Here is a 19,912-nt window from a genome sequence, read left to right on the forward strand (position 1 = left end):
ATCATCGATCAGCTGCCTCTTGCACACCCCCTACTGGGGATGTGCCCGCAACCAAGGTACATGCCTCTGACCGGAATCGAACCCAGGACCCTTCAGTCCACAGGCCAACACTCTATCCACTGAGCCAAACCGGTTTCGGCCCCTTAATTACCTCTTAAAGTCCTATCTCCGAATACAGTCATACTGTGGGTTAGGGCTTCAACATGTGAATCTGGGGCACACAGCTCAATCCACAGCACCCCTACTTCTTTCCCAGCCATGTTCCCACCCCGACAGTCCCAGTGCTGACCAGGCTTGGCCCTCAGCCCACAGCAAAGCAGACTTTCTTCCTGACTCTGGGCCCTTGGAGCCAGCCAGGGATTGTATTATAACCGTTTTCTGGAAGGCAGCTCAGCCTTTACCCCTCTCCAGCCGGATCTTGCCAAAGAGGCCAAGTGGAGCTTGGCTTGGAGCGGGCCTCTGGGAAAAGGAGACAAGCCAGGAGGAGGGAACCAGAGATAAAAAATGAAGGGGGAGGGGAGGGAGAGTGTCACTCACATATCATTCATTCATTCACCAACCATGTGCTGAGCTCCCAGTTGAACAGTAGATGAGGCACCCCAGGGGTGACCAGGAGGTGGGGGAGAGCCTGCATGTGCCCAGGAGTGATGCTCTGTCCTCCATAGCATCCGATTTGACACCCGGTGAACACTGAGGCGGGATATATTCCTAGTTCAGCTCACTCCCACTGTGCACGCATGCACAAGTGCGTGCACACACACACACACCTTCCATCTTCTGCATCAATAGTTAGAAGCCTCTATAGTCAGCCAGATCTGGAAGCAGGAACCTGTGCCATTGACTAGCTGCCTGATTTAAGGGCAAGTCACTCCCCTGACATTGGACCTCCATTTTCCCAATGCAATACCCAACCCATAACGTTATGGTTAGGGGCCCTGGCCAGGTAGCTCAGTTGGTAAGAGTGTTGTCCCAATACTCCAAGGTTATGGGTTTGATCCCCAGTCATGGCACATACCAAAATCAACCAATAAATACATAAGTAATTGGAACAACAAATCAACGTCTCTGTCTCTCTCTTCCTCTCAAAGTAATACATAAAAAATAAAGTAAATTAAGGTGATGGGAAGCCTAAACATACACTGGACGTGAATGCACTTTGTGGCCTACTACACAGTACACATGTTTGTTACGCGAAAGAGAGCCCTGCTAGCTAGCACCTGAGGCATATGCCAATTGCCCTAACCGGTTTGGCTCAGTGGATAGAGAATCGGTCTGCAGACTCAAGGGTCCCAGGTTCGATTCCAGTCAAGGGCATGTACCTTGGTTGAGGGCACATTCCCAGTAGGAAGTGTGCAAGAGGCAGCTGGTAGATGTTTCTCTCTCACCGATGTTTCTAACTCTCTATCCCTCTCCCTTCCTTTCTGTAAAAAATCAATAAAATATATATTTTTTTAAATAAAAATAAGGTTTATGCCAAGGACCATGCCCCTGGAACGGGAGCTCCGTGGGGAAAACGACTCACCTTGTTCACCACTGACTCCCCTGAAACCGTGCCGGGCACACATCTGGCCTCCTACCGTATTTGTTGGGAGCTTTGCCATATGTTATCTCATTTGATCTTGACAGCAGACATAGTACTGTTATTTATCCTCATCTGATGGCTATGGAACTGAGGATTCGGTTAATTAAGTCAATGACCCAGTTTCCAACCATAAGAAGTGGTGAAGTGAGATTTGAAACCAAGCAATCTGGACCCAAACCCGGTGATGGTGATAAAAATGATGACATTTGGAGCTTAGGAAGCCAGCGGGTTAGTCCCCTGCCTCCTCCACATGCACCAAACCCCTCTTCTCCCCTCAGGGATCAGGCTCCCCGGCCCACCCAGGGGCCCACCTCAGGCTGCTCGGGATGCTGACAAAATCACCACCACCGCCGCCGCCCCCCATTTTCCACCTAGAATCTTCCATCAGGACCTCCTTCCTTCCTCCCAAACGATAGGCCTTGTTATTTAGTTTCCCCTTTCTGGTGCCGAAAGAACCCTGTTCCCCTTGGCTCCCGCTGGGAGATGGTACAAAAGAACATTGCCCTGTGTTCCAGTCTGCTTCTACCACCAGCTTGTTTATGCCTTCAGGCAAGCAATTTCCCATCTGTGTAATGGGTGATCCCTTACCTTTCCCTGCTTTCAGGCAAGAGCCATCTCCCTCTCTCTCCACCCCCGAGGCGGGGGCCCCCCACACACACACACCCCTCCAGCCAAGACACTGCCCTGCTCTCCCCAAAGCTTCCTGTGTGGTCCCTCCTCCCTTCTCCCTCCCACCCCAGAAATTCCGGGTCTGCCTCTGCTCTTCCCCCACTCTGGGCCTTCCCTGCACCTTTTGGCTTGTGCTGACCCTCTCTTCCTCTACCAGTGCCCGGAGTCCCCCACAAGCCACCAGCCATCCCCCCAGAGGCGCCCATCTGCAAACAGCACAACAGAAGGCTGACCCCCAGTTTGCAGGGCTATCTCCCTGCTTTAGAGCCCCAGGAACACTCGCTGCAGGGGTTTACAAGGCCATTTGAGGGTTAAAGGCAACCCTCCCCACACCCAAAAGAAAAAGTTTCAAAACCTTTCAAGGTCCACTTACTTACAAACCCTTCTGGGCCTGCTGCCCAGGACGTGGGCCTCACCCACCCTTAAATTCGAAGAAATCTCTTCTGGGGAAGGGTTTTGTGTTTACCACAGCCTCTCCCTCATCCGGGGCCTTTGGAAGCGGGGGTGGTCACAGGTCCTGGGAGCCCAGTTCAGGCTGGCCCCGCCTGACCCTTCAGGCCGCGACCAGACCAGGGGTCAGGGAGCAGTCACATGCCGCTTTGAATGAGAAGCCTTGAACTGAGGCTGAGAAATGGAGCTGGGAAACAGCTCAGCTAAAGGCAGTTGGGCTTTTTTTCTTAGGCTTTCGTGGGGGTTGAGCCAGGGAGGGGGAGCGGGCCGCGGCTCTATTGTCCGACTAACCTTCCACGATGCTGGAAAATTGAATTTATTTCCTGAGCAGTCTGATCCAATTTCCCCCGGGGGGGAACGAGGTTGGGCTGCTCCAAAGAGAAGCTTCTGGCTCTACTCAGAGACCAGACCCTGAGCCCTGGCCCAGCCGGCAGCACCCCACCCCTAACCCGATCCTCTCGCAGGAAGCCCCCTTTCACCTCGGCATGCGGGGGAAACTTTCTCAGGAGCTTCAAGGTTCCCGGTCCTCCTCACTCAGCCACCAGCTGTCCTGGCCCGTCTCCCACACGCTCCAGCTTTCCATGCGGGGCCCCTCTGAGTGCCCCAGGCCCCCCCATCCCTGTCCCTGCCCTCCGGGGCTCCAGGGCGAGCCGATAGGGAGAAGCACAGCTGTAAAGCATTTGTGCTGGCCGCCAGGCTGGCGGGGGAGCCATCTGCAACGGGGGAGCTGCCAGGCCTGAAATGACGAGAACCTTGGGCCTCAGCCCGGCTCCAGCCAGGCCCCAGCCCTCCCACCCCAGGCCCCAGCTGGAGAAACCCTGTCTGCCAAGGCCGAGGAGGCCAGGGGTGAGGATAATGGCCTGGAGGCCACTCCAGGAGCCTGGGAGCTCGCAGCGTCAGCCCCCACGTGGCACCCTGCCTCTGAGCTGCACGGTGGGGGTGGGGAGATTGCCCTAGGCTCCAGGGCTGCCCACCCAAGCCTCCGGGAAAGGCTTGTCCAAGGCCGGTCCCCACCCCATGCCACCTTCCATGATGAAAGAGCGCCTCACGCCGAGGTCGGTTTGGCTCAGTGGTAGAACGTCGGACTGAAGGGTCCCGGGTTCGATTCCGGTCAAGGGCATGTACATCAGTTGCGGGCACATCCCCGGTAGGGGGTGTGCAAGAGGCAGCTGGTCGATGTTTCTCTCTCATCAATGTTTCTAGCTCTCTATCTCTCTCCCTTCCTCTCTATAAGAAATCAATAAAATATATTAAAAAAAAAAAAAAAAAAAAGAAGAAGAAAAGAGCGCCTTACTCACCCCCTCCACTTCCCCTTCCAGGCATCTTCAAACTACGGCCCTCGGGCCACATGCGGCCGGCGGAGGAGTCTGATCCGGCCCACCAGGTTTTTTGGGCAGTGAGCGCAGCCGAGGTGTTACAGTAGGAATTAGTAGTTCATATAGTCCGGCCTTCCAGCTCTCTGAGGGACCGTGATCTGGCCCCCACTTTAAAAAGTTTGAGGACCCCTGCTAGTCTGTACCTGCCACCCGCCCGCCCGACGAAGGACTCGGACTGCAGACAGACCTCCAACCACACCAGGCCCATCTGGTTCCAATCAGGAAAGCAGGTTTCCAGATCATGGAGGGCACCTGGAGGGAAGGGGGAGGCCACAGCCTCAAGGGCACCCCCAAAGCCCTCCCCCGAGTGCAACCCCTTCCACTTGGTCACCTTTCACCTCTCAGATGGGCCTCCCACATGCGGGCCTCATGCACAGCCACCAGCGTGGGCCTGCCTTTTCCTACCCAATAAGAAACATCCAAAGCTGTAAGAATTTTTGAGAGGTGTTTGTTTGTTTGTGGGTTTTGGGGTTGTTGTTTTTTTAGTATATTTGAGCCAAACTGATGGCAATTGCAGAAAAGCAAAAGCAAAGCAAGGGGGACTGGATGTGGAATCTTCGGGATTGGATTAAAAAAATAAAACAAACAGACCCTCCTTTTACATAGGCGGGTATAGGATAGTGAACACGGACAATTAACGTGAGAAATGGCTCACCTCTCCAAATTTCAAACGACGGCCTAGGGAACAGAAGCATGGCGAAATGAGACTTTTAGTAACACTCTGCAGAGCGGGCGCCCATTTTACAGGAACACAGGCGGGCAAGGAGTGCAGCCTATTTGTTTAGACCCGCCTCCGGTTCCTCATTGGCTGAGGACTATTTGGTCATCTGTTTCCTAATAGGTTGCCTTGGTCCTGCTGTCTCCCATTGGGTTACTTAAAAACAAAAATGGGCTAGGGCCTTCTCTGGTTGCTTCTATGTCCCTTTCTCAAGGACAGTGGTTGGCAAACTGCAGCTCCCGAGCCGTGGTTTGCTGCTCTGTTGACTAATGAGTTTGCCGACCCCTGGCATGGGGGCTTAATCACAAGGAACAACAATGGCCTATAATCATTGGAATCCAGAGACTAGGTCAGTGGTCGGCAAACTCATTAGAAAAATGGAGCAACAAACCGACCCGCGAGCCACAGTTTGCCGACCACTGGTCTAGGGGAATCTTCCTAGAAGCAGCACGTGGCCAGGCCATTACTGAATTTCCCCAGAGCAAACAGGATGTGGGGTGTGGAGGGTATGAGCAGTACGTCCATCCGTATGTCCTAGGAAGAGGCATGTTTCTCACAACAATAGTAGCAATGAGGGGACTGGTGGTCTTCGCTCAGGTGCCAAGGTTGTGCATTGAGAGGTCGGAAGAAAAGGAAATTACTTTGATATTCCAAAGGCATGTTATCAGGTGTGTTATACAAAGTATGTAGATACAAACTATGTAAATTAAGAAAAGACAATAGGCTCAATTAAGGTCAAGACCGATCTTCCTTCGGGACAAATACCGGCCTAGGACATGACTCCCCTCCATGACCGGCTTTTAGTTAGGACATTCTCATTTCGGGCCGTCCTCTGTGGTGACTTTCTGTCACAGTTTGTAAGGCTGCCTTGCGGGCCTCCCCTGAGCTTGTCAGGGTTAGTATGTCGCCCCTTTTTGTCCCTACGTCTAAGCACAGACCCAGACTTCTGTCGGGAGTTAGATGTCCAGGCCACAGAGGAGAAGAGGGAAGTTGAAGGAACGCGGAGGGAGAAGAAGGGCTGCAAACAGGGCGTCCGGGCAAGAGAAGGTCCTGGAAACTACCAGATCCCAGCAGCACCTTATTATGAACGGGGTCCCAAACCACCACTTCCTGACCTCAGCCCAGGCCCTGTTCAAATGCTCTGCTCACTGGTCTTCATTCTGTACATAGGAACGAGCATCCCCACTTGACAGCTGGGGAAACTGAGGCTCTGGCCTCAGGGAGAGTCTTACCTGCCCAACCTCACCCAGCTGGTTAGCAATCACACCCAGCAGGTGTGACGCCAGGGTCTGAGCCCCAGGCTGACCTCCAAGAAGCCAAGGCTGCCTCGGCAGCCCCATGTCCCAGGGCCCCCATCTTGCCTTTTCTGCTATTTCCAAGCTTGGACCAGGTGGGAGCCCAGTTCTGGAGAAATCTACCCTCCCTGTTCCAATTCCCCAACCCCTGCCCTCCCAGGCCCATGCTCGGTCTCTGGGCCCCAGGGAAAGGATACACACCTGAAAGTAAGAGCCTCCCTGGTCCTGGCTGAGCGCCAGAGTTCGAATCCTGGCTCTCCATGACCTTGACATCTGGGCCTCAACCTCCCCATCGATGAGACGGACTGAGTTGTCCAAAAGTGGGCTGAACAGCACAGCTGGTGCGGGTGTGGCTTGGTGATTAGGCGGCAACTTATGAACCAAGATGTCACGGTTCCATTCCAGGTAATTGACCCTGGGTTTCCGGCTCCATCCCATGTGGGGCATGCAGGAGTCAGCCAGTCCGTGATTCTCTCTCATCACTGATGTTTCTCTCTCTCTCCCCTCTCCCTTCCTCTCTGAAATCAATAAAAATATTTTTTTTAAATAAAATAAAAGTGGGTTTTTCTTATCCTAAACAAACTTAGAGATTTCCCTTTGGCCTGGGTGGGCTTTACAAAGAAGATTCTGACCCCAATTTTAGAATTTAGAGCTGGCAAGGGGGCCAGGAGAACAGCGCGCCTCCCCCACCCCACCCCCAACCGTCCCCACACCCCTATACCACCCTCTCCGCGCCAGCTGTGGAAGCGGCTGATCTCCGTTTCTGCCTGAGGGGCCTTCACTGCTGCCTCTGCTGAAAGCAATTTGTCATGCCCTGAATTAAGTGGTTCCAAGACGGGTTTAATTTCAGTTTAATGGCTCTGTTTTTGTGTGTAATTAAATCCCATTGCATGGTGAAAATATGTTGTTTGCACTTCAGAGAGTGTGTAAGGGCCTGGGAAGCCATCCCCACCGGGTTTCTCCTCCCAGACCCCTCCAGCCCCTCCCCTTCCCTGGCTGGAATCAGCTAGGTTGTGGGGAAGGGGATTAGAGATCTGGGGGAGGAAGAGGGGGGCAGTGAGGACAGAGGCAGTCCTGGTGGTGCCTACTGGCTCCAGAGAGCATGTTTCCAATTATCTGTAGCGCACACACTCCCCTACTCCCTGACCCCAACCCTCCCCAGCCCTGGGGCCTCAGGCAGAGAAGGGTTAGGTCACCCTGACAGTGAAGATCTAATTAGACCCTTGGCTGGCTGGAGTGGCGTCTGCTCCCCGGGGGTGTGCCCAAAAGTGCCCCATTGTCTCTCCTCTACTTACTGTTTCCATTAACTCCCTCTCCCCCCTGACCCTGCCCCCTGACTCACAAGTTGGGCCCCTCTCCGCCCCTCTTCCCTGGGACCACCCAACATTCCAGCCGCCAGCCCACCTCCCAGCTCCATCCAACCACATCCTCTTGACGTTCTTTAGGTCAGAGGTGACATTGACATAGGGGTCTAGAATGCAGGGGGGCGTTTCTCTGGCTGGAAATGCTCCAGGGTCCTTTACCATACAGCCATCTCCCCCTTTCCCCTCTCCCCGTCTCCCCCACTCCCTCAGGACGGGGCGGGGGCAAGCAGGCGCTCCAAGTCCTGCATGCTTCAGAACATTCCTGGAGCAGCTTGGGGGAATCTGGCCCCAGGAAGAGGAGAGGCTGGTCTGGTCGGAGCAGCCTTTTCCTGGAAGGAGTGGGAGCCTTGGCAGTGCTGGAACCTTGGGGCCCTGAGAGGAGGAGGGGCCGGGAGGCTTGGCCAGCTCTCCAGAGAGTTCCCCACCTGAATCCAATGCCAGAGTCTGTCCAGGGCTCCGTGTTTTCTTTCTGCTCCCACCCTGCCTTCTTGCCAACGGAAAACTCAGCCCCCAACCTCCAGCCAACTCAGCCCCCAACCTCCAGCCGACATCAGGGCTGGATCGCCACTAATGAGCTGGGAAATGGAAACCAAACGCGTGATGTGGCTCGGCACCTATGGCCTAGAGCCATGGTCCGCAAACTGCGGCTCTCTGGCCCCTTGAGTGTGGCTCTTCCACAAAATACCACGGCCTTGGGCAGGTCTATGTTGAAGAAGTGGCAGTTAGAAGTTTAAGTTTAAAAAATGTGGCTCTCAAAAGAAATTTCCATCTTTATTCGTTATCTCCTGCTGCCAGAGGCCAATGGTACCTCAGGGAGACTAGATGGCTGAGCTAGAGATGGGGGAGGACTGCAGCCCCAGACTCAAAATGCAGGCAGCACAGGTTCCCACATATCAGAGGCCAATGAAATCGAGAGGGCTGGCAGCACCTCTGGAACTGGGGAGACCCTAGGAATCCAGGAACTGGCCACACAGGTGGGTGCTCCCCCAGAGACCAGGTCAGACAGGAGGGTGCTCCCCCAGAGTGCAGTAGCTCGGTGCACAGGGTCCCCAGGCTGCCTGTGAACTCCCAAAAAGGGACCTTCACCCAAGGCATCAGTGCCTGGCACAGAGGTCCGGGAGAGAAGGGACATTAGGAAATGACCAGGAATCCAATCGTACCCTGTGGGCACAAATTTGGGGGCTGCCACCAAAGGTCCACAGCCTGGTGTGCCCAGGACAGCAAGATCAAAGATGCCCGACCCCTCGACCCATCAGAATCAAATCTCAGCACAGCCCCCAATCAGGAATCCAAGCACGCAGAGCTGTGGAATGTGGTGGAAAGTTTACCCCTTTCCCAGGCTTCAGGGCAGTGCCTCCCGGCCCCCAAATTAATAAATCAAATTCAGATGCAAGCCCAACCTGCCTGATGCCCTAGGACCGCGGTCAGCAAACTGCGGCTCTTTGGCCCCTTGAATGTGGCTCTTCTACAAAATAACACGGCCTGGGCTATTTTGAAGAAGTGACATTAGAAGTTTAAGTTTTAAAAATGTGGCTCTCAAGAGAAATGTCAATCGTTGCACTGTTGATATTTGGCTCTGTGGACTAATGAGTTTGCCGACCACTGCCCTAGGAAATGCCCCAGCCTCACACACCAGCTGCTCCCAGGAACAGCTCTGGCCCAGCAGGGCTGTCCGGCTCCCTCCCTCCGTTTGGAAGCCAGTAATTCCCCACCAGGAGTAGGAACACCAACAGCACAGACTTGGGGGATAGAGAGGCCCCTCCGGAAAAGGCTGCAGGGAGAGGCTGGTGAATTGGCTGAGTCCTTCTACTATGTAGGATAGACCCCCCTTCCCTGGTATACTCTGTCTCTAATTTAAATAAATAAGCAAAACACAATTGTATTGTTTTTTGTTTTGTTTTGTTTTGTTAAAAAAAAAAAAAGAAAGAAAGAAAAGACATCATGGCCAACTGGTAGGTCCCTAAGTCTCCTTCCATCCAGCAAGCCAGAAAATGCCCAGCGGGCAGGGTACAGGTGCGGGAGCTGTAGGGAAGGGGGTGTGGAGCAGGAGGCAGAGGCGCAGGCTGTGAGCAAGATGGAGTCCTGCTGGTGATCTCGTGGCTCTGACTACAAATGGAAGGGAACGGGACCCCAGGCAAGTCCCTCACTCCCGCCCAATCCCTTTACGCTGGTCCTTTCCTCCATCACGCACACACATTCCAATTACACATTCTTCCCTCCCTCCCTCACTGCTCCGACAGGGGCCCCACCACCCCAGCCCTCTGTCTGCAGGCCTTCCTAGGACCCTCTCCCACGCTCCACAGCAAGGATTCCGCTGCCAGGCAATCAAGCAGATGGCACTCCCCCAGCCCCAAAGCAGGCTTGTCTCTGCGGGTCCTTGCCCTTGGAGGGCCTGGGGATGAAGAGGAGAGGAGCCTGGCAGCCCTTAGCTTTGGGAGTAGGTCTGGTCTCCTGGCCACTGAGCCATCTGCTACCCCACGCCTTCCCTGTGGCCTCCTCTCTACCCCTAGATTGAGGGAGGGACAACGTCAAGGTACATGTCGACCTTCCTCCTCAGATGATGGACATGGAACTTCTCTTCTCCCACAGACTTGTGTCCACCTTGTCCACATCAGAGGAAGTCAGAATTAGCGCTCCCCCACCCCGGGCTGAGATCTAGAGCTGGCGTGTAATGTGTAGCCAGTAAATGTTTTTAGATGACTTGAATGAATAAAAGAATGAATGAATCCAGGGTCAATTTGGAAACACACCAGGGCTCCCCATTGCCACTCTGACCTCTTAGGCTACCTAAGCCCCAAGAGGACACCCCTAGGCTCCGGCTCACCCCAAGGGTACATCCATGCTCATCAACGCACACACACACCACACATGCCGAGGAAAACTTCTGGGCCAGAGGCAGAGCCAGGACTCAGATCCAGGCTCCAGGTCAGCTCTGCAGCCTCCAGGGGGAGGGGGAGCAGGGGGCAGGGAGCCCCCTGCCTGCTGGTAGGGCTCACTCGTTGAAGCTGTCAGCCAACTGGTGGCAGTCCAGCTCCTCCTTCGGCTCCAGGCCCCCCGGAAGCTTCACTCCTGTCTTCCGGTCCACACACCAGCACTTGCCACGCTGCCCATCCAGGGCGGGGTGGCACTGTCAAGACAAGAGCATGAGAGGTCAGTCAGCTGAACCCCAATCCCAGCCAGGTCCCCAAATCAGACAATTGCTCCATGACAGCCCCTGAGGCCAGAGGCTCTCTCGTGAGTACAAATCTTCTGAGCTCACTGAAGCAGAGTGAGAACTCGGCCAAGAAGGAAAGGTCCAGAGAGTTTTAAAAGGCAGGGCCCTGAGGAAGTTCTGTAGCCTTCCTAGGGGGAAATTGGATCCATAGGATTTAGAGGAGAAGCTGGAGATGTTTTGAGTGTGTTCTCATTAGTTTGGGACTTTTAAGAATGAGATTAAAGCGTTGCTGGCATGGTTCAGTGGTTGAGCATCAACCTATAAACCCGGAAGTCACAGGGTTCAATTCCTGGTCAAGGCACATGCCCAGGTTGCAGGCTCCATCCCTGATGGGGGCGTGCAGGAGACAGCCAATCAATGATTCTCTCTCATCATTGATGTTTCTATTTCTCTCTCCTCTCCTTCCTTTCTGAAATCAATAAAAATGTGTTGTTGTTTTTTTAAAGGAATGAGATTATGGGTAATAGCGGGATCCAAGTTGAAGTTATGGTACCATCAGGATAGAGAATTGCAGTTGAATTGGGAATTATGACTAAAATTGAGTTAGGTGAGACTCAGAGTCCAGGTCAGAAACAGAGTTGGGATAAAGATAGAGGTCAAAGTTAGAACAACTAAAGCAGTTGGGCTCAAGGTTGGGTTGGGATTAGAACAGGAAGGGGAGAGGGAAAGGTGGATAGGGAAGGCAGGGGGCAAAGGTGTATTTAAGAGTCAGGATTAAAGTCAGGATTACACATTCTTCCCTCCCTCCCTCACTGCTCCGACAGGGGCCCCACCACCCCAGCCCTCTGTCTGCAGGCCTTCCTAGGACCCTCTCCCCTGCTCCCCTCTCCCCGTTCCCTTCCATTTGTAGTCAGAGCCACGAGATCACCAGCAGGACTCATTACATATTACACGCCAGCTCTAATCCTGAAGGTCGTCTCAAGGGTCAGATTTAGTCTGGGGGGTCAAGGATCAAGGGTCAGACCTTTCAGTAGAAAAAAATAATTGGGGGAAGAAACCCCATAGAACTGTCAACACAAAGAATGAAAGCTAATGTAAACTATGGACTTTAGTTACTATAATGTATCAGTATTAGTTCTGCCAGGAGCAGAGCTGACCTGGAGCCTGGAGGAACTAACACCCAACACGAGGCACCCCAGTGCTCTGCCCAGATATGTAACCCTTTCATGTGGGCCCAACTCTTGACAGGCCAGAGATGGGGCTGGAGCAGGCCAGTCTTCTTGAACACCAAGGGTATGAGGAGCACAGAGGTTTCTACACTCCCATCTTCTCTTCTGCCTACCTCCTTCCTCTGCTTCTACCCGAAGCCCTAACTCCAGCTGTCAGATCTGGCATCACCTCCATCCTGGCTGTACCCCAAGTGGTTTGGCTGCTCAGCTTGGGGTAAGGGTCAGGCTGTTTCCTCCTTAACCCCTCGTGACTTAGTTCCTCCATTTCTAGGGGAGAACTACTCATAGGAAGGGATTAGGATGAGTGAGAAGGTGATGGGAGGCAGAGGTTGGCAGGAGTACCAGGTAAATGTCTCAGATTGTGAATCAAGAGGAGAAAATAGTCCTGGATGGGGAAGCAGGAGAGTCTATCTGCCATTAACTTGCTCTGTGAATTTGGGCCTCAGTCTCCTCATCCCAAAATGAGTGATGTGGGCAAAGTGAACTGAGGTCCTAAAGCTGAGGGGAGGGTTTGGGGAGGATCCGAGGGGTTGGGGAGCCTCCCCCTTCCGGAGACATCTATCCCGGATGACCCTGTCTGGTGCCCCTGGAGCTGAGGCCAGGGCCCAGAGGAGCAGAGGGTGACCCACCTGCTTGGGGTGGAAGTTGCCGTTGCGGTCGCAGTTGGGGATGGGGATGATGTACAGGTCCTCGTGGGTGCGGCTCTGGGAGGCGGCCAGCCGCTCCAGGGCCCGGTGCAGCTCGCTCTGGCAGGCGCCCTGGGGCTGGAGGAGAGAGAGAGGATGAAACTGCTCCGCAGAAGAGAAGAGGGACAGGAGAACCAGAGACGGGGGTCACCTCAGGACTGAAGACTTTGAAAGGAGGGTCAAAGCCCAAAGGTCAGGGTCAGGGCCCAGTGAGGTGAAGGGCGCGGCATGGGTTCTGAAGACACTGGTGGGAAGAGCAGAAGGACACAGATGATAGGCTCTCGGGCCAAAGAGCTTCTAAAAAGGAGAGGTGTGAGGTGAAGGAACCCTGTGGGAAAGGAGCTGTAGAGACCTATGGAGAAGGACCGGAAGGGGGTGATGTCTAAGCAGGAGGGATGAATAAAATCATGCTATCAACAACTTGTAAGATCCAGGCACGGAGCCATCGGAACCATCCGTCAGAAAGGACATTTGCCGGACTCCGGAACAGGGTCCCATGACCCCTTGCTATGGCCAGCATTAACCTTTTAGAGATTGAGAGGGTCTGGGGTGGGGAATCCAAGAGAAGGCCAAGGTATATCAGGAAGCTTGGGGCAACCATGAGTTACCAATTAGGATAAGTATTTCAGTATTTAAAAATCACTTTGGCTGTGCCAATATAGAGAACTACCAAGCAGGAATGGAATTTTAAGGAAAGGAATGAGGACTCTAGTTCCTGACAATGTATATTATACACCATAGGCATCCAAAGAACATAGGCCAGATGTGGTGGTGGTGGTGGTGGTGGTGGTGTGTGTCTGTGAACATGTGCACTTGAGGTCAGAGGTCCTCACCACAGGCCGGACTTCCTCCCGGGGTGCCCCGATGACCTTCATCTTGCCCCCATTGGTGTTCCGGTCTCGAATCTTGGCGAAGTGCTTCTGCAGGCACTTGCGGTCATGGGCACTGCAGGGGCTGAAGCTGTTGTTGGGGTGGTCACCTTCATCCTTCTCTGCAATCAGGCCAAGATGGGAAGAGGTCAGCATGGGGAAAAGACAGAGCAGCACACTGACCCAGCCTCCCCCTGCTTTCTGCCTCTTGGGGGCTCACCAGCTTGACATGGGCAGCATGGAGGCGGGGGGAGGGGTGTCTAGGAGTAGGAAAAAGTCAAAACAGCACCCCTGTCTCCTTCCCACTCCCCTGGAACTCCTCAGAAGACTATTCTTCTTGAAGTCCTTGACTTGCCCCTCACCCCACCCAGTCCAGCCCTCAGATGAGTCACCAGCTGCAGCTGCCCAGTCGGGAAGTTCCCCTGGGCTCTGCTGAGAGGTCTGAGGCAGGCAGGGGGGTCCCCCACCGGATCTTTTCTCCTAGTCACCTCCTCCTACCACCCCCCTTCTCCATCTGCTCTCTCTTCCTGCCTCCTTTCCTGTTCTTTTCAGCGTCTGGCTGAGCCAGCCTCAGGATCCCCAGGGCTGCCAACCCTGCTGACCCTCTTCCAAATGGCCAAAATCAAAGTTTCCATGAGTGATGAGAAATCCAACCCAACAAGCTCTCCCCATTGGCTGGACAGGAGAAAAGTGTGTGTGTGTGTGTATGCCTGCATGTGTCAAGTAAGTGTGTGCATACTTGGGTAATGCTCTATGTGGCCCTAGGACCAAGAATATACCTTCCACATCCCTTGAGTCCCCTACCCTTAGACTTCAGACCCCCCTCCAAAGTCCATGTTTGTTGCCCAGAGTCAGGGCACTGGGGATCTGGAGATGGGGGTAGAAAGGCTGGGCCTGCGATGTCCTAAAGGCTCTATCTGAACTCAAGAAAAACACAATTGCAACTGCTGCTTCTCCCTCCAGGCAGCCAAATCCAGGCTCCAGGGCTGAGCTGGAGGAAGGGGTTGCATATCAGAGCCTCCTCTGAAACGCTCGGCTTAGCAGCTCACACTGCCAGCATTCCAGATGTTGGCGGCCAGACAGAAGGCTGCATCTGGTTTGTGTCAGGGTTTCTTTTTTTCCTGAGGAGTTAGCAGGTTCCTCCAAGTATGGCAGTGGTCCCAGAGCTGCCTCTGGGTCAAATGGTATTTTTCTGCCTGGCCAGAGTGAGTTGGGGGTAGAAGTGGGGCGGAGGTTAGCGCTCTCTTTATTCTCCTAGACCTGGGAGTATGGGGAGACACACGCAGATAAAGGAAAACCAAGCCAGGGAGAATCGAGACCCCCAGAAAGTCTTTGTCAAGACTCAAACGGGTTATTTATAAAATTGAGTCATCAAGGATGGAAAGAAGGCTCTGTCACGAGTAGCGGGCTGGCTTAGAAAGAGGAATCGGAGGGAAGAAATAAATAGAGCAGAGATATACCCCGTTCTTCAGCACACTTAACATCCCAAGGACAGCCCAGAGGACTCACTTGTAACACCAACTCAAGTGCCCTTCTAACCTGGAAAGGTTTTACGGTCTTTCCTTTGAGTGTGTTTTCACAGCCATAAAGAAAAGGGCTACTTTGCAATGACACTTATTCCCCTTGGTAGTAAATGGGCAGAATGTTCTTGGGTTCAAGAACAGAGTTTTCTATGAATGGGGCTGTCTCAGGAGGCAGAGAGCCCCACAGTACTAAGATGTGGAGCGTCCGAGGGGTGGAGGCCTCAAGAATCTAGAGACATCTGGAGTAGAAGTTCAACTGCAACCAGGCTTTCCAATGAAGTTCTATGAGTCGAAGTCTGCAAATGACCAACGCTTGAGGGATTACTAGTGGATATTTGAAAATGTGTATACCTTAACTGGAGCGGTCTCATTCAGGACAACTGGGTCTACTCACTGAAGTCTGGGGCTGCATGGAGCCTAGAAGCATAGCTTACGTCCTTGTGTTGGGAGAGCCCCGTGTCACATAGAGGTTACCTGGGGAAGATGAGCAGGCAGCATGCCTGGTCTCCCCATTTTTGTGTCCCCATCACCTAGCACATGTGTGCCTAGCTTGTGTGTAAGCTTAGAGAAGAACACACCAAGACAAGGACAGCAGCTCCTTAGTGTCTCTCATGGGGACATAGGTACCTGGACTATATCCATATCTGTCCACTCAGACACAGAGAGGCTGGGACCCAAGAATTACAAACATATACAAACAATCACATGTCCAGACACGCACTTGTGCACACCTACATGCACTCGGGCACTCTGACCCAGCCTGGGCAGACACAGATCTAGGGCAGGGCACCCTGGCTATACCCTCGCTTGTTGACTTTCCATTTAATCTGTAACTTTTCCTTGTCCAGCACACCAAGTTCCCACCCCAAGGCACCTGGCTTGGGAGGGTGAGTGTCACAGCATTGAGTCTCTGCAAAAATGTGAACCGAACTATCCCACCTCCAACACTGGCCACGTGGTGCTGCTCACCGTGGTGCCATCTGGAAAACCCCAGTCCTGGTGGGCTCCCCTCTGAGCAGGGGCTGGAGTCAGACCTAGCCCCCTGAAAGATCTGGCCTCCTGAATTCCAAAAGGCCTGCCTGGGAGATGGGGTTTCCGAAGTAGATTATGTCATCTCCTCCAGCCCCTGCTTAGAGTGAGGCCAAAGACACGCAGCCACAGGGGAAACCTTGGATTTTGCTCCAGCAGCAGAGGAAGGGAAGGCACCCAGAGAAAAAAGAGGCTTCACAGCTTTGGCACTACTGGCTGCAAAGTTCATGGTCAAAGCTAGAGGATTTCCGCTTTCTTGCTGCCTGATTTCATCCCCATGATTCCTCAACTCTAGACCCTGCCCCACTCAAGACACCCAGGGTGAGGTGAGACTGTGAGATGGGTGGTTCCAGGCATGACCCGGAAGGTCGCCCACCTGCCCTGGAAGGCCTTTTCCTTCTTCCCCTGGGCTCTGGATGGAGAAGTCAAGGCCACCATGTTGGGTACCAGACCCTTTCTTGAAGTTCTGGCTCAAGGGATGTCTCCCTCACTGTTGTGACACACTGCTGGCCTCAAGAGTCAGAGACAAGGACAGCTGGCCTGTTCCTCCCGTGTTTACTGCAGGAAAAGGCATCAAAGTCCCCCCTACCTCTCAACTCCTCTGCATGTCCCCCAGCTTTATTCCATTGCCTACTGACCCCCAAAATCCCAACCTCAGAGGGGGATTTAAGCTCGAAGTTAAATCCATTTAGCGTCTTCTTCATCGCCATCTTCGTCACTGCTCCACTTTATTGAGCTCTCACTCCACACTAGACATCCCACCCTGGGAGGCAGGTCCTACCGTAGACTGGGTGGAAGGGAAGGAGGAGAGATTTATCTCTACAGCTCCTATGCCTTTAAACAGAAAGACTCCTGATACCCAAGGCAACAATAATTCTCACTTTCCCAATACTAAAAAAAAAAAAGAAATCATATTTAGCTATGCCCCTCCTTCCTCCCTCCCAGAGAGACACAGAAATTCTGAGAAGGCCCTGTTTCCATGACACGACTGGATTCCTAGTACTGAAGTAAGGGGGGGTAGGGGGGAGGACGATAGTATTTGCTGTGCTGACTAAAAATTAACCTGGCCTGCATGTTCCCTAACCCTGTCCCAGTGGAACTCCCTAGTCCAAACATCGATGCCACTGTCCACTCCCCCAGATTCCATGAATCCAGGGTCAGCGCACTTAGGCAGAATTGTGGATTTCTGACGCACATGTCCACCCCATCCCCACTTCTGGTGGCCTGAGTGGTATCAATCCACAACCTGTTGTGGCTCAAAAAGCTAGGACAGGGAGGTGGGGGAGCCTGGAGGTGGGATGGAGGGGGGCCTGCCCCTGGGGAAAATAGTAGGCAACTGGGCCACAGCAGTTCAGGGGAGGGGTATGCCAAGTGGCTGCCCGCCCTCAGCCACTCGCTGAAGCTCAGCCAGAGGAGGAAAAGGCAGAGAGAAGAGGCTTAGGTCCCCAAGCCTGAGGTCCCCTAGCCTTGGGACTAGGTCTGGTACCAGTACCCCTCCTCTCCCGCTGGCACCAGCATCTCTGCCCCCATGCTCAGCGGCCTATTCCCCGAGGGCTGCCCCCCTCCCCAGATGTGCTGGGTGCCAGGCTGGCATTTCTCCCAGAATGTTTTCTGCTGACCCATCTCTTGTTGCCCAGGGAAGGAAGGGCAGCGAGGCCTGAAGCCCAGACCCCTGGGGTCCACCTCCTTCCTGTTTTCCCTGCATCCTGCTCTCCTCCAGCTAAGGAGCTGCAGAGGATTGAGGAAGTGGGGCGGTCTGGGACCCAGGCAGGAAGCTTGGGCCAGAGTCCCAGCATCCGGACTATAACAATGAAAGCTTCAAAGACCAGGAAAAGAGACAGACAGACAGAGGCGCACAGGGAGAGCAAAACAGTCAGAGAGGGAACAAGGGACAAAAGCGGACACAAGGAAAGCAGGGAGAGAGGGGGCGGGGGGAGATTGATTTTCCAAAAGTTAACAGAAAGACGGGAACAAAGAAGGAGAAACAGCAACACAGAAAGAGACAGAGATGAGAGTGAGAGAAGCAGAGGGCAGCAGAAACAGAAAAGGGTAATAAGACAGAGAAAGAGAAAGAAACTGCTGGTGGGCAGAAGGTACTGGGGAAAGGAGGACTCCAGAACGTTGCTTGTGAAATGAGAGGCTGAAAGACACAGCAGGAAAGAACAGAGACAGGAGGCAAGAGACTGAGAAAGATTAGAAGGAGCAACTGAGAGGCTCACTGAGAAATGGAAAAGAGAAGGATAAGAAAGAGTTTAAGGCAAAGGGCCTCCTAAGTCTGTCCCCCTCTCTCTCTCTTCTTTACTCTCTAGCCCACACCCGTTAGGTTTCTGCAGCTCTGGGCTGGGAGCCCAGACTTGCTTCTTTCTGCCACCTCAAATGGCACCTGCCAAGAGAAAAAAGAGGGAGGCCTGTGTACCAGGACAAGCGGAGGTGCCCAGGTCCGGTAGAGAGACCCCTGTCTTCCCAGTACCCCCCAAACGGCTAGGTGAGCTGGCCTGGGGCTTTGGGGAAGGGCATCTCTGCTGCCCCTCACCCCCAAAGCCCTTCTCAGATGCATGCCCCAGTCCTCCCACCTCACTCTGACAAGTCCAAGCTCTGGCTTTTCAGAGCCCTGGGGTTCTCACCTGTGGTGAGGGGATCAGCAATGGGAAGCTCTCCTCCTCCCTCTCCCTCCTGCCCCTCCCCCATCCTCCAGTTATCTGGCTCACTTGCAGGCTGTGGGCTGTCCCGGGTCACTTAATTTTCCACTCTTGCACCAGCAGCCAAGACCACTCTTCCCAAGTAGGCATCCCGGGGAGGTGTGAGATGGAGGGATGAGAGGGAGTCCTCCTTGACCGTGGCAACAGGCTGTTAGAGACTGAGCAGCACTTGGCTTGGCTGAGCCTGTCCCATGCCAGGAGGGCCCTGCCACGTACCTGCCTACTCCTCAACTCACAGGGGACTTTCAAGGGCCTCCCGGGCCAGGCCTACGGGGAAAGGGGAGGGCCGCACGCCAGGGAGGACGTGCAAGGGCAGAGGCACCTTACCGGTGGGCTGCACGCTTTCCTGGATGGCCTCGATCTCCGCCAGTTCCATGCACACGCCTTGCCCGTGCATCAGTGTGTGCAGGGGCTTCTCCACTCCCCGGGGAGGGTAGCAGCGCAGGCCGGAGCCGCAGCGGGGGGTGTACACCCCGCAGGGCATCCCCTTGCCCAGGGCGCAAGTGGCACAGCAGCCGCAGCCAGGCTCCCGCACCAGCTCCTCGCAGCCCACGGGGGGGCGGCAGCGAGCCAGCTTCTCCTCGGAGCAGGCCGGGCAGTGGATGGCTTCGTCTCCCAGGCTCGGCCCGGGCCAGGCGGCCAGCAGCAGCGCGGCCACGAGGCAGAGGGGCAGCATGATCGGGCGAGGACGGGGCGCTGGCGCCAGGTGCGGGCGGGGAGCGCGGGCTGGCAGCGGGAGGCACACGGAAGCAGCGCCCGGCGCGCCTGGAGGACCGGATCGGGAGAGTGGGGGAGACGGGGCGGCCCGCTAGCCCAGCGGACAGAGAAGGAGGCAGGGAAGTTAGCAAGCGGGCTGGAGAGCAGCGATTCTGGCCACCGAGGCGCTGCGCCGCATCCTCGGCCGGGTCCAGAAGGCGGGGGGAAGGGACAGAGCGGCGGCCCGGGACGGCTACCCCGGACTTTATAGCAGCCTCTGGCCACACCCCCAGCGCCTGCCCAGAGGTGGGGGATCGGGCGAGGGAGGGAGGGAGGGAGGGAGAGGGGGAGCGGGAGACGCAGCCGTTAGGGGGAGGGGGCGCTCTCCTCGGCTGCAGCTGAAAGTCCTTTTCTGCCCAAGAAGGAAGCAGCGCAGTTTGCAAGCCCTGATAGGCGCCGCCGAGCGCTGCAGAGCCAGAGCCCGAGGGGAGGGGAGGGAGTTGGAGAAGCGAAGAGGCTACTCCGTGGCCCCCTCCCCCAACCTTGGAGGCTTCATCCCGATCCGCAAAGGTG

General features: G+C 54.7%; 1 protein-coding gene and 1 long non-coding RNA gene across 2 annotated transcripts; one reads left to right on the top strand and one right to left on the bottom strand.

The window, feature by feature from the left end:
- Window positions 1–9,346: 9,346 nt before the first annotated feature.
- IGFBP4 (insulin like growth factor binding protein 4) lies at window positions 9,347–19,319 on the bottom strand. The gene is made up of 4 exons (XM_036461410.2): window positions 18,971–19,319; window positions 13,357–13,514; window positions 12,467–12,601; window positions 9,347–10,581 (listed from the first exon to the last, which is right to left on the bottom strand). Exons 1-4 carry the CDS (start codon window positions 19,317–19,319, stop codon window positions 10,447–10,449), a joined length of 777 nt encoding a protein of 258 aa, XP_036317303.1. The 3' UTR covers window positions 9,347–10,446.
- LOC123651107 lies at window positions 12,855–19,570 on the top strand. The gene is made up of 3 exons (XR_006739590.1): window positions 12,855–12,867; window positions 18,219–18,221; window positions 18,923–19,570. It is a non-coding gene; the product is annotated as an uncharacterized LOC123651107 (long non-coding RNA).
- Window positions 19,571–19,912: the final 342 nt, after the last annotated feature.

Source organism: Pipistrellus kuhlii, unplaced genomic scaffold, assembly GCF_014108245.1.
Source record: "Pipistrellus kuhlii isolate mPipKuh1 unplaced genomic scaffold, mPipKuh1.p scaffold_m20_p_37, whole genome shotgun sequence".
Classification (NCBI taxonomy): Eukaryota; Metazoa; Chordata; class Mammalia; order Chiroptera; family Vespertilionidae; genus Pipistrellus; species Pipistrellus kuhlii.

Excerpts from the sequence above, each read along its gene's own strand:
- IGFBP4 (XM_036461410.2), bottom strand. The coding sequence starts at position 19,319 with ATGCTGCCCCTCTGCCTCGTGGCCGCGCTGCTGCTGGCCGCCTGGCCC. Across the intron at positions 13,515-18,970 it reads GGAAAGCGTGCAGCCCACCG|AGAAGGATGAAGGTGACCAC; the intron begins GTAAGGTGCCTC and ends GCCTGATTGCAG. Across the intron at positions 12,602-13,356 it reads GGGAGGAAGTCCGGCCTGTG|CCCCAGGGCGCCTGCCAGAG; the intron begins GTGAGGACCTCT and ends TCTCTCCTCCAG.